A 12,805-nucleotide genomic window follows, 5' to 3' on the forward strand; every position below is an offset into this window, starting at 1 on the left:
AAAAAAAGAAAAAAGAGTTTTAGGAAAGTTCAGATGTAAAGTGACCTCTTTGCATCATGTAAAACCTGTTAAAACCAATAAAAAAAAGTTAAAAAATAAATAAATAAAAATAAAGTGACCTCTTTGAAACATTTTTTCTGCATTAATAATCCAGCTCACACCTTTGCAAATAAATCTCAATTACTATTACCGAGCACCTGTAAACTGTTAGCAAATACTCTCAGAAATATGTGGCCTGAAGGATGAAGCCTAGAATAATGTTCTTGCTAAAATTTGGCCAAACAAAACAAAAAGTTAATCAATAGTTGACATTTCAGGCTCTGGCCGCGTGGGTTACCCTTTAGCATATTTTCCAGCCTGTCTTGTGTCAATCAACAGTATCTTTTGCTCTCATCATGTCACACACCGATATTTCAGTTGTCATTGCTTCAAGACCCAAAATGTCATTATATTTCTCTTATAGCTGGGATGAACTTTCATCACATTTTAAATCTAAATTAATGAAAACCAAATGATACAATAACAAATAGAAAACCCAGACAATCAAACAACCCCGTTTTAGCAAACACTTGGTGACAGTGGAAAGGAAAAACTCCCTTTGATAATAAGAAACCTGCAGCAGATTCAGGCTCGTGGAGGGGCAGCCGACTGCCACAGCTGACTAGAGAGCCCGTTATCACTCCCGAGGCGTAACATGCCGACATTTTGTCACGTCCCGGGGCATTCCTGAGGAACGCAAAAGGAGACCTTCGGCATTCTTATGGTACGCGGCGGGTTATGGGCGAAATCCAGTGCAATGACTCTCCCGCGGTAATCGACGTTCCACCCCTGTATTCCAGCCCTAAACCTAACCTTATCCCTAGCCCTAACCATAACCTTTTTCCTGATCTTAACCAAGACTTTAATGATGTTAAATAGCGTGTTTCTAAGCGATTTGAAGAAAAAGAGCGAACATGTGTAGATTGAGTCCATATGGTTCTCATTTTTCCGAGTTCGTCATTTAGGAACGTGGTGGGTAGCCGAAAACGTAACATGTTGACGATTTGTCACCTAGCGTAAAATGTTACGCTTTGGGAGTGAGAACGTGTTGGACTAGAGGTGATGCGAGAAAGTTGTACAGCTCTGGTACCAAATGTAATACCTAACAAAATATTGCTAAACAGTAATTAAATATTTGACATCTGGTAATTTTGTTATAAAGTTTCAGACGTTCTAATATGATTTAATAAGAGTTTGGCACTTACTTGCTTCTCACACAGGAACCGTGTCAACCTTTACACATCATGTCATTATCATCACACACAGGAGCTCTTACTCACGTCACCATTGCTGTGCTCAGGTCACAGACTCAACCTCTTTTCTTGGCATAATAAAGAGCTGTGCAGCTGTGTGCCAAACGCAGAGACAACAATAACTGAGTAATTCATTTCTCTCCCGTTCTTACTTTCATAAATGTATACAGTCTAATTTTGTTTCATCTTTCTGCTTGTTGATTTGGCAAAGAAAACAGGCATATGTGCACGTTCTTGCTCTAACTTCAGCACTACTGAGACTTTTTTTGTTCTGTTTGTGTGCTAAAAGTTAATTGGCCCACTGGCAAAATGGCCTGCAGTAACCTTGACAACGCTGACCTGCTGAGAGACAGATCGGAGCTCTAGAGAAATGCTTTACGTATACACAGGCAACATACACAAGCATGAGCGCAGACAGCTCCGAGGGCACACATGGTACGAGGCTGAACGTGCATAACAAAATATTTAATATGTGGATATTTGCACAATGCACAAACACTGTAGTGCATTTTCACTTACACGCACGTGTTTCATGGAAGCATTCGCTCTCTGCAGCATGCTCACACACACCTTTTCAGCATTCAGCTACCCTAACCCCTTTTCTGTCCAATCTGCTAATTTGCTGTGTATTATTTATGGGTGCTGAGGTGCTCCCAAGATGCTTGTAAAGGCAAAACGACACAGTCAGCTTAGCTATTCACACCTCTCTCTCTCTCCTTTCTACCTTTCCCACCACCGTGACTTTCTCCCACCTCTCACCTATTTCCAGACCTCTCTGCTCCCTTCGATGCTTCCTTCTCCCCTTCGCTGTTGCCTTTATCCTTCACATTTATTTCACCTGTCATCCATTTTTCAAACTCCCCAGTTCTCATTGCTTCAAGTTGCCTCCTCAACACTTGTCTCGTCTCTCTTTGTGGTTTCTTCTTCCTTTTAGTCGACTTAACAACCCATCTTCGTCAAAGCATAGTGTAGCTGCTTTAGCTCATCCATCTGAGATTTTAGAGAGATGCCCTTATTCTGGGTCCATTCTGCACCTATATTCTAATCTGCCATCAATCATTCTCACCCAGCCATTTAATAGACACAATAAGGAGTTTAACCATTTATCCTATTATCTTAATACTTGGTAAACCTTGCAGATAAGGTAGAATGAGCACATCAAGTCAAATTTTTGACAGTGGTCTGGGATTAAGAGGATCTCTAACAGCCTTATGTTGGATGAACAGTTTCCCAAAGACTAAATCCGTTTAGTGAAGGCACTTTGTCTGTTCTGAAAATGAGAATTTTCAGCCCTAACACTTCACCCCTATTATTCTAAAAAAACATTTCTTTGTTCAGATTCTTGCTCACTTTTTCATTTAGTTATTTTAACATGGAGTAGTCCTTTGCCTGCTTATTATATCGATGCCAATTTATGGCCTAGCAATTCAGTGACTGTTACTCACAGGGTACATTACTCAATACTCCATCTATCCATCCATCGTTGGACTAGACCTTATCGTAGCTGTCACAGGACAAGAGGGAGGGTGTAACCTGGACAGGTCACCAGTCACCAGGGTTTTAATAGTTTTGCAATTTTCATTAGTTTTTATTTTTATTTAGTTTTGACTTCAGATTTTCAATTTTATATCAGTTTTAATTCGTTTTTACCAATTGTTTGCTAGTTTAGTTTAGTTTTTATTTTTTTGAAAATCCTTAGTTTCAGTTTAGTTTTGATTAGTTTCAGTTATAGTTTTAGTCGTGTTTGCAATAATTAAGTGTAACAAAATCCCAGTTTCATCATATCAGTCATTCTGCTCATCCTTGGGTATGTTGCTATTCCAGCTACCATACTGCACCCTGGACAGGTCGCTTGTCTGTCGCAGGGCTAACACGCAGAGACAGACAACTCACATTCCCACCTATGGGTTCTTTAAATAAATAAATAAAGGCAGATGAACAACCATTGATACCAGGCAACTATAAAATGTATATCTTGGCCCCAATGAGACTATTAACTCTCGCAGCACCGGGTGTTCGTAATTTTGGTTCAAGTGAATTGATAAACTTTTTGAAGGTAATTGACTCACACAGTTGTGTAGATATCCCCGTCCTGTTGTCTCGGGATGCATCACGCTGCCTTGCCTGGGGTTAGCTTCTGTTTTCTGGGGATGAGGGTTGAGTGTGCTCCCTTACCTTCTCAAGGTAAGCTAGGTTAGCCTTCTTGTGTGAGCTTTTCAAGTGCACTTTAAGGTTTGTGGGATTTTTTTCCCTTTAGAAATGTCCCTCATAATTTGTCTGTTTCCACTACAAGACACTTGCTTTATCCAAAACACAGTCATATTCAAAGTAATCCCAAATTGGACTCTGGTGCTTTCTTCCGACTTTTCCTGACATGATTCTGCGCGTGGACGGAGCAGCAACACAGACGACTCGACTAACGTGCTGCCACCTGCTGGCATAATGAGACACAGCAAGAAAAAAATCTGTAAACTAAACTTCATTTTCACCCTTGACTCTTGTATGACACGCACACATCAATGAAAACTAAACACATTTTTGCTATAAATTCAGTTAATTTTAGTTAGTTTTGTGAACACTCATTCCAGTTTTAGTTAGTTTTCCTTTTTTTGTTTTTATTTCCGTTAACGAAAATGTTTTTTCACTTCTAGTTTTCGTTATTTCGTTAGTTTTTGTTAACGATAATAACCTTGCCAGTCACACCTGTGGCCAGATTAGAATCATCACTTAGCTCAACCCCATGCTTGGCTTTGGACTGAGGGAGGAAGCTCGAATACCCAGACAGAAGCCACGCAGACAAAAAGAGAGGCCTCACTTGATGTGGTGTGATGGTGCTAACCCAACACCATGTAAATGTGATCAATATTTATTGTATTTAATAACAACTGCTAAGAACAGCTGAACAGGTAAATCCTTTTACCTGTAATGAAAAATTAACCCATTAACAATCCATTGAACCCTAACATTCAATGACTCCTTGAGACCCAACAATGCTTGGTGACCATAGCTGGGTTACCTGCTACCAATATAATACATTTTCTTTCTTTTTTCTTTTTATAAAAGATTATAATCACACAACTCCCTGATTACTACAGTAGATAAAATTGCTGCTCGATGTGAGTAGATAAAGCATCCCTGCCCCTCTGGTAAAACCCACTTTTTCTAATTATCGTGTTTCCATTTTAATTGAAGGATTACTGGAAAAAACATACTCAGCCCCTTTGCTTTTCAGAGTGCACAACAGCACTTGATAAAGAGTGCAATCATCTCTTCTAAAACAGCTGTTGTCATGTCAGTAATGAAAACAACTGACTGATATTAAAAAATTTTATTTGGTTTCTTTTTATAACTTATAGGTTTAGCAGCATTTTTGTTTACCTTTTTGAAGAAGTAAAAACATTATTTCACCAAAGTCTCAATTTTGCTCCTGTTTAAGTTGTGTTATATATAAATTGGTGGTTTGCTCAGCGTTTAAGTGGTTCGGCTTAGCGCTCTGTATACTAACGTGGGATTGCGTCTTTCTATAATTTACCCAGCACCCCCATCGCTTCATCTATCGCACTTATAGTCTGTTTCTATCTTTTCTCACCAGCCCGTTAATCCGTCCTCTTTTCCCTCCATTTATCTTCCCTGCCTGCATCCAATCTAATGTCCTCTCTTGATCCTTTGCTGCTCTAACTTTTATTAGCTCCATAAATGTCCCTAAGAGCCTGCAATATCGCTTAGCTAAAGGAAGAAGAAAAGGAAGAACCGAGAAGGGGAAAAAAAAGAAAAGGAGGCAGAGTAGTGATATTGCTTAGTCCTGTGGATGACAATTCAAATAAGAAAATGTATTAAAACAAAATGGCGTCGGGGACATTAAAGTGAATTAGCCAATAACAAATGACCATGTGTGCGCCCTGCTGCCTTAACCTCTACAACTATTTTTTTTTTCTTCTGCCGATAGTAACTCATCTAAATTTGCTGGACGTCTTATGGGCATGGGGCCAGAAAAGCTTTTATATCCATAAAGGCCTATGGATCACAGAGAATTGCATTAAGCTGTCCAATTTAATTACAGTATCGACAAAACATAATAGATACTTACAGCCGTACGGAGAGCGATGGATAGAGGAAGGGAAGGAACGGAGGGGAGAGAGTGAGAGAAACGAAAAGTGCAGACAATGTCCATTTATAATGCTGATGCTGTGTATGTATCAACGGAGGCGTTTGAGGAACGTGTGCACGCGTGTGTGTCTATGTAGGTGTGTGTCTCTAACGAAGGATTTGCAAGGGCCCCTGAGAGCTTTTGAGAACGCTTAGTTTGATTTAGATGCTACAGCTCCCCGAAGGCTGGTTCTCCAACAAATGTGCCCACGGACACACGAGCACACAGACACTTAACAGTCGGGATGCACACCCACTCATAATTATACGCCATGTCACTCACTCACCTGTTCACACACACACACTGAAACACACACATACTTACTTAGATCCAGGGGATGGAGTGAGTAAGAAGAGTGGCTGTCCTGTCCCGTTACAGCCAGCCAGGGCTGTCAGCCTCCCATCCGCCATGATCAATAGATGGGGGCAATATTTTTATTCATAAAGGGTCCACTTAATTAAATCACTGGGAGTGGAGATGGGGAGGGTAGTTGAATCGGGGAGGAGGGATGGGGCGCCGTAGCAAGGGCACAGAGTCAAAAGACTGATGAAGAATTACAAAGAATGGAAGGAGAAAGGCAAAAAGGAGGGAGGGATGGAACGAAAAACCATTTAGTGTTGTCCATTTATGAAATGCCAGAATGCTGAAGATAGATTTTACGGTCATGTGTGTCTGATGGGAAGTAGTTTTATTTATCTTTGCAGCAGCATTTCCCAGTTGCCTAAAACTGACATTTATTCTATTATGTAAATACAAGGCTTTCAGGGAACACTTGCAATCTAGAAGAAATGTACACTACGGATAATTCTGCATTTTGGAAAGTATACTTCATACATCTCTTGCCAGGACAAGACAAGCAATACAACTGTCATATCAAGCGTGCAGCCAGTTTGTTGAAGAGAAAAAGAAGGAATATGAATATGAAGAACGAAGCAAAAACGTGCAAACAGATAATTTAATTTCGTTCACCATAATCATTTATGTCCATACGACATGAATTACACAGCTCGACGATGAGAAAATTCATTTTGGTTTATTTTAAGATTTCAAAATATGAAAAAAATAAACCTCCACCATGCATTCCCATGCTGTAGTCCTGCTGTCTGCAACACGCTGCCAACGCGTTGAATAATATATCCCCCCTGTTTGTTGCTGCAAGTCAGAATCATTCAACTAAAGCCACTTGGCAGCCGCGACTTGAAGACCGTGGTTATAATGGGAAGGCTTAAGTCCAGTTTTGAATGCACCCAGATATACGTTTGTGGCACTGCCAATATGCAGCGCTTATAGCCAGCAAGTACAAAAAAAGAAGCTTTTAACCTCCCCCGATACGTCAGTGGTGAGAATATCATATATACAGGCTGAAGCTATATAAATATACACAGTGGGACATAAAATAAAAACAAATACTGATCATTTAACATTATAATATGAATTTAAACTTTTTTTGCAGCCACGGGAATATGGTTGAACTTTCTAGCTCACAATCTGTGGCATCGAAACTTAACATATATGAACTGTGACTGAGTTAATGGTTTAAAGGACACGTTAGTAATTCAAATGTTTACAGATGGCGTACGATGTTAAATCACATGTGCAGTAAACACGGTAAGCACTGGAATACCTGCTGCATGACTTTGGTCTTACCCTACAGTAGAGTGCCTTAAAAAACAAGGGGAATATGAGCTAGCCAGCAGTCGATATTTATTACTCTCTTTATGGAACAATATTAAATGCAGTTACAGCCCCCAAGGGAGAGAAAAACAGAGAGAGAGAAAGTGATATAGCTGGAAGAGGTGAAAAAGAAAGTGAGAGAAGAGGAAGAAGCAAAGGGAGAAGCGAAGAGGCTTGCGCTAACCATTGAAAGTCTCAGGTTTCAAAAAATAAATCGAGCCACTTCTGTCTTTCTACTCTCTCCTTTTCTTCCTCTCCCTCAATTTTCTACCTATTCTGCCCCCATCTCTTTTTCATCCGTCCCCTGGAGCCGAGCCAAGGGTCAGTCCTCTTTCTTTTTGTCCGCTACGCTCCTTCATCTTTTAATAAAAGACACACACACGGATGCATATACATCGTTGCCCATCCACTCCCACTCGCCTGCTGTTTCATTCTCACAGGGACTCACAAATTCTAGCTGACACACAGATGCACACCTTTGCTGCCCTCCTTGTCATCTCTGTCTAACTAAGACCTCCTGTGATGCCATCTGACACAAAGCCACATGAAATCAAACAAGTCTGCTTCTACTCCCATGTTATAGGTCAATAGTTCAGGGCTGAGTGGCCCTCGCTCATATCTGGACGAGCCTGAGGGTGGATCCATCTAATATCTGGTGACTTCTGTTACACAGAGCAATGCAGGGGGAAATAGCTCAAGAAGTATGGGAACAAAAGATGGAAATACTGTTGTTAATGCCAGTAATGTAGACTATTGTGTGTGTGGGGGGTTCTCTGTGTGCATCAAAGGGTTAAGAGTAATATCCGAAGTGGTAAAGGGTGACCTGGTGAGTGTTTCTTCTCACATGAATAATGGAAGTTAATATGGAGGAGGTGATGGCTTGGAGCATACGCACAGCATGCACACACACTCACACTTCTACCCCGGGAGGATCTTGGTGTCATTCTCAATCCCTCCAGACTTTGAGGGGCCACAGAGAGTCACCATGCCCAGAGAGGGGAGGTCTTGGCTGGAAACTGCTAACTGAGAGTGGGGGGTCTGTGTAGTGAAAGCAAGGAGGTCTGGAAACATTTGGTCAAAATTCTATCAATTATACAGAACGTCAAGCGCCATAGCAAACACAGAACGGATAATGGAGGACTGTTTCTTCCTTAGTTGTTGTTCTTTTGTTTTCTTTCTTTGTAGTCTACTTCGCCACCATCTGCACCCACAGATACGAAAGTCAACACGCGTGAACTTTGGTGAACTTTCTATTGTTTGTCTTATCTCCATCCAGTTCTTCAAATCCTTCTCTTTCTCAAAGATATGCAGTTGTTTTCATAATCAGTATCACTGATATAATTTACAGAATTTGTCATCTTAATGAAACTGATGCATAATTCAAGCAGCCATCCGTCTCTTTAATAGAATTCTTAGGAGGTTAATCGCTCGCTGCCTCAAATGCTGTGGTATTGGAGGAGGACCAAGAAAAAAAAAAAAGGCTAAATCCAATAATTTAAATGTTGTCCAAACCATTCCACTTTCCAAATGAGGCCGGTATATGCTTGGGCTTTGTGAGTTTGTGCCTTTGTAGCTGGCCAATCAGTTAGTGTCCTTTTCAAGGGTCATAGGCCGATCTTGTGTTGATCGTAGCCATGCTCTACTCAAAGGTTGGCAGGTATGACTCACACAGAGATGAGAGGACAACCGTCTACATGATGGCATAACAGAGCTGTGGATCGTGAATGGCTTCAGATTTTAGGAATGCATTATGAGAATATTATAGGTAATTTTTAATAACTCTCAGTATGAGCTGTGTGAGATGGCAGAAAGAGGCATCTGCTTCATTACTGCAGAACTCCTTTTTCTTTTAGTTAAAGTTATTGGGGTCCGATGTGAATGCTTGATTTTAAGTAGATTTTGCATTGATTTGAATGGTTTTAAATGCATTAGTTTTGTTAAGTTATTTAATATTTAGTTTAGTCTTTTTAAAGGTTTGAAAAATAGTATGTAAATGTAATGCAATGCTGCAACACTTACACTCCGAGATGATCGTCTATGATCATCACAATATCTGTGCTACCAGCAAATACAAAACCTCATTTAAAAGGTAATAGCAGGAATTATGTTTATTCACTGAATTGTGGCGTCAGTTTGTGTGTACGGTTGTATTATCAGTATTTCAGCATAGTGTCAATTCATTAATAAGCTCTGTGAGTTACGTCTTCGTCGTGTTTCCTATACTCTCATTTATTTCCACTGCAAAGAATAATACATAGAGACCTGTTGGTGAAATCTGCTGTGTGTGTGTGTGTGTGGTGGGGGGGGGGGGTCATTTAGAAATATTGACGTATATTTAATTTTTGAGTTTTTTTTACTGTTGAATTCCTCTGCTCTGTCCAGGTCTAGAAACATTTTAATTCCAGTCTGATGACTCGTTATATTTTTTGCTTTTGTTTTCAGTGTTGACGATTTTTTCCAATGTGTTAACTTTATTTTAAATAACACATTTTCACAATTAAGCTTTGACTTATTCCCTAATCAATCCTAGTCAACCAAAGCATTTGCTTGTATAATTTCGCTGGGGTTTTTTGCCAGTCATGCCAGTGATCAAGCCTCAGATTCCAGTTTGTCCAACCACAGCATATCTTAACCATGCAACACACAGTTCATGTTTTGTTAGCGCTTGAATAGCTTTGTGGTTGCTAAAATCATATTGTTCATCACTGCCTGCCAATATCAGAACAGTAAGAATTTGAAACCCAGCATATTTATAATGACAGAACCCCCAATTTGAGATTCTGGATTGGATGTTCTTCTTCTCTATGCTGCTTGCAAGATCATCTACCGTGACCAGTTTGGCAATGGGTCAGTGATGGTCTGGAGAAATCACGTTGGAGGGTCGCACACACCAGAGAGCCGCATTATGACACACGTTGGAGCAGATGATTTCATTTCTTTTAAACTTTGAATTTTGGTGTGAGTTTGAATCCAGCCCTCAAAGGATCGATGGTTTCCACTGACATACATCGTGAAGTTTGTTACGTCATTGTGTTCTCAACAAACTACACAACGTGTCTCAGCGAGAACTGTCAATTTGAATATTTCATTCTTAAATATGTGTAAAAACCCATTAAAATTTACACATAACACACTGAATCCTGATTTACTTGCTAACATAAAACGTCCTATTTTTCTTCTCTCCAATAAAATAAAAATAAAAGCAGTGATGCTTCTGGAAGCAGCATGGCTAGTTAAAAAAAAAAGAAAAAAAAGAAAGCGACCCCTAAAATAATTTTCACAAACAGATGACCAGAACTCATCCATATAATGAAAACTTGTCACATATGAGTTTTATTATTTGGGCCTAAACCGTGGACTGCTGGAGCCGGTGCCAGTCACTCAGCTGGAGTCATAAAGGCCGACAGAGAGACACACAGTCTCATAATAGCTTTTATTTGACTTGGATGGTTTTCCTTCTGTTAGAAGAAATAACAAATAAATATCATGGTGGGTAAACAAAACGATAAAAGATTTATTAGCCATGGAACTCATCTGATATATGACTTTTTAATGCTTTTCCCTCCTTTATCTTGTTCTCATTCTCCTGCTTTCTTTTTGTTTTTATTCTTTGCTCTGTTTGTCAGCGGTCCACAGAGCGCACGGCCATATGAGAGAGATGCAAATTAAAGAGATAAACAAGATAGATTTATGGATATTGTTAGATAGGTAGATGGATGGAGAGAATGATAGAGAATGTGCAATACAAAGCAAGACTGATAACAGTTTGCATTCTGCTTCCTATTTGCTGTCAGTGTCAGTATGGGAACACCAAAGACGGAAAAGAAGAAGAAAATCTCTTCTCAGTAAAAAGAAACATGGCTATACCCAAAAAGTGTCAAAACCTTCAAAACAAGAAGTGTAAACACAAGGAATGTTTTCCGGCTGTGCTGCACATTAAAATATCATAATACCATTGCTGCCTGTCAAATGTGTGCCGTTTCCCCCCCCCTGCTCTTTGTTACCACAAGTGCTGAGCAAAATTGCACATAAAAGCACACATTTTCTCTGCCTAAAGACTACACAATGCCAGGCACATACTTTTCCCATCAAGGCCTGCAGAGACAAAACGGGGAACACTCATCTCTTGTCAAACAAAAGGAATGAGCCAGAAAACACAAGGCTGAAAGGGAAACATCCAAAACGATGAAACCTTGTTAGTTTGAGGAAATGAGTTTTCTGTTTTCTGAGCACGGCTCGCCAATTAACATTCGCGGCACTAATAAAAGTTGATTGGCTCTGGAATAATGCACGGCCAATTTTCTTCCTGTGTAGGCTACATGGATGCAAGTGTGAGTGTAAATTAGATGGTTTAAGCATATACGGCATGTATGTGAGCGCGGCGTGTGTGTGTGGGCGCACGTGTTTTATTGTCTGTGTGAAAACTGACAAGTACGACGCAGCGTTCCTTAATTGTGTGACAAGAAAACATTATGAATGTTTGTCACACGCTGAGTACTTATCTGTTTGCATGTATTTATGTCTAAATCAAACATAAAGGTCCAGAGTTGTGCTGCTCTTTTGTGCTATGTGTATGTCGACTAGCTAAAATACACAGCCGTGTGTTAACGTGCTGATTGGCTTTGTGTAGTATATGATTGTTCAACGCAAGCCTAGCTCGCGGCAATATAAGGCGATCAGCCGTGCGATATTTCATACCTTTCCTTTTCTCCCTGTAATTACGCTTTCTGGATTCTGATTACCTGCCAGGCCGTCTTCTTCCCCGCAAACAAAACTAATAGATTTAAGGCGGCTGAGTCATGTCAAAAATCATTCGGCTCTATTGAGCAGGAAGAGAAAAGAAAGCGAGGGTGTTGCATGTAATCACATGTTCACTGTGTGTTGAGAGAATGAGGAAGAGAGGAATCCTTAAAGGGGAGAAAAAATAAATAAATCTCTTAATGACGGTAATAAAATGTGTGTGTTCTTCTGTTTCTCCGAAAAAATATGATTGCTTCATTTTAATGGCAGAGCAGTGAGGCGCTGTTGGAGGGCTCCAGTGAAGGAGGAAAGAAAAAAGTTCTACATTAAAAACATGTGAAACACACAGATGCAACACACACACACACACACGTCTTTTACTCTGATTCTCTCTTCATAGTTTCTCATGCTTTCCTTGCATTGCCTCTCCATTAATCACACACACACACATTCTTCAAGGCAGCAGATGGACTCGTGCCAGCCATATTTCTTATAGTTCCTTTTGTCTTTGAAGCTCTTTGGACCAAATTGTTCCACTGATCATAAATGTCATATCATCCTTTCTCTTCCCCTCTCTCTCCATCTCTTTCTCCTTCTGTGCCTTTGTTCTGTAATTGGCTGTGTGTGTGTGTGTGTGAGTGTGTGTGTAGCTGTATGTGCGTTAGATCAAATAGTATGTTTATCATTTGACTCCTATCTTAAGTGCCCTGTATACCTCAACTAATGCCACTTCTTCGGTCCCTCTCTCTCTCTTTTTCCCGTTCTCCCCGTCTGTCTCTCATCCTCTTGTCTTCCTCTTCCCTCTGCAGAGACCTCAGTGAAAACCAGATTCAGGCAGTTCCAAGAAAGGCTTTCAGAGGGATCACCGGTGTCAAGAACCTGTAAGCACAATTATTATAATTCTCCTTTTCATCTTCTCCTCTCCACTACCTATCACATGTGTATCGTATAT

General features: G+C 40.2%; 1 protein-coding gene across 2 annotated transcripts in view; it reads left to right on the forward strand.

Annotated features, from left to right (window-relative positions):
* The window catches only part of slit3 (slit homolog 3 (Drosophila)), a 278,935-nt gene that overhangs the window by 141,528 nt on the left and 124,602 nt on the right, over positions 1 to 12,805 (forward strand). For both annotated transcript variants that reach the window (XM_085176419.1, XM_085176409.1), the window contains one exon: positions 12,663 to 12,734. In XM_085176419.1, coding sequence (XP_085032545.1) covers positions 12,663 to 12,734 — 72 coding nt within the window. The remainder of the gene's footprint in view (positions 1 to 12,662; positions 12,735 to 12,805) is intronic.

The sequence above is a fragment of the Neolamprologus multifasciatus genome, chromosome 2 (assembly GCF_963576455.1).
Source record: "Neolamprologus multifasciatus chromosome 2, fNeoMul1.2, whole genome shotgun sequence".
In the NCBI taxonomy this organism is placed as follows: Eukaryota; Metazoa; Chordata; class Actinopteri; order Cichliformes; family Cichlidae; genus Neolamprologus; species Neolamprologus multifasciatus.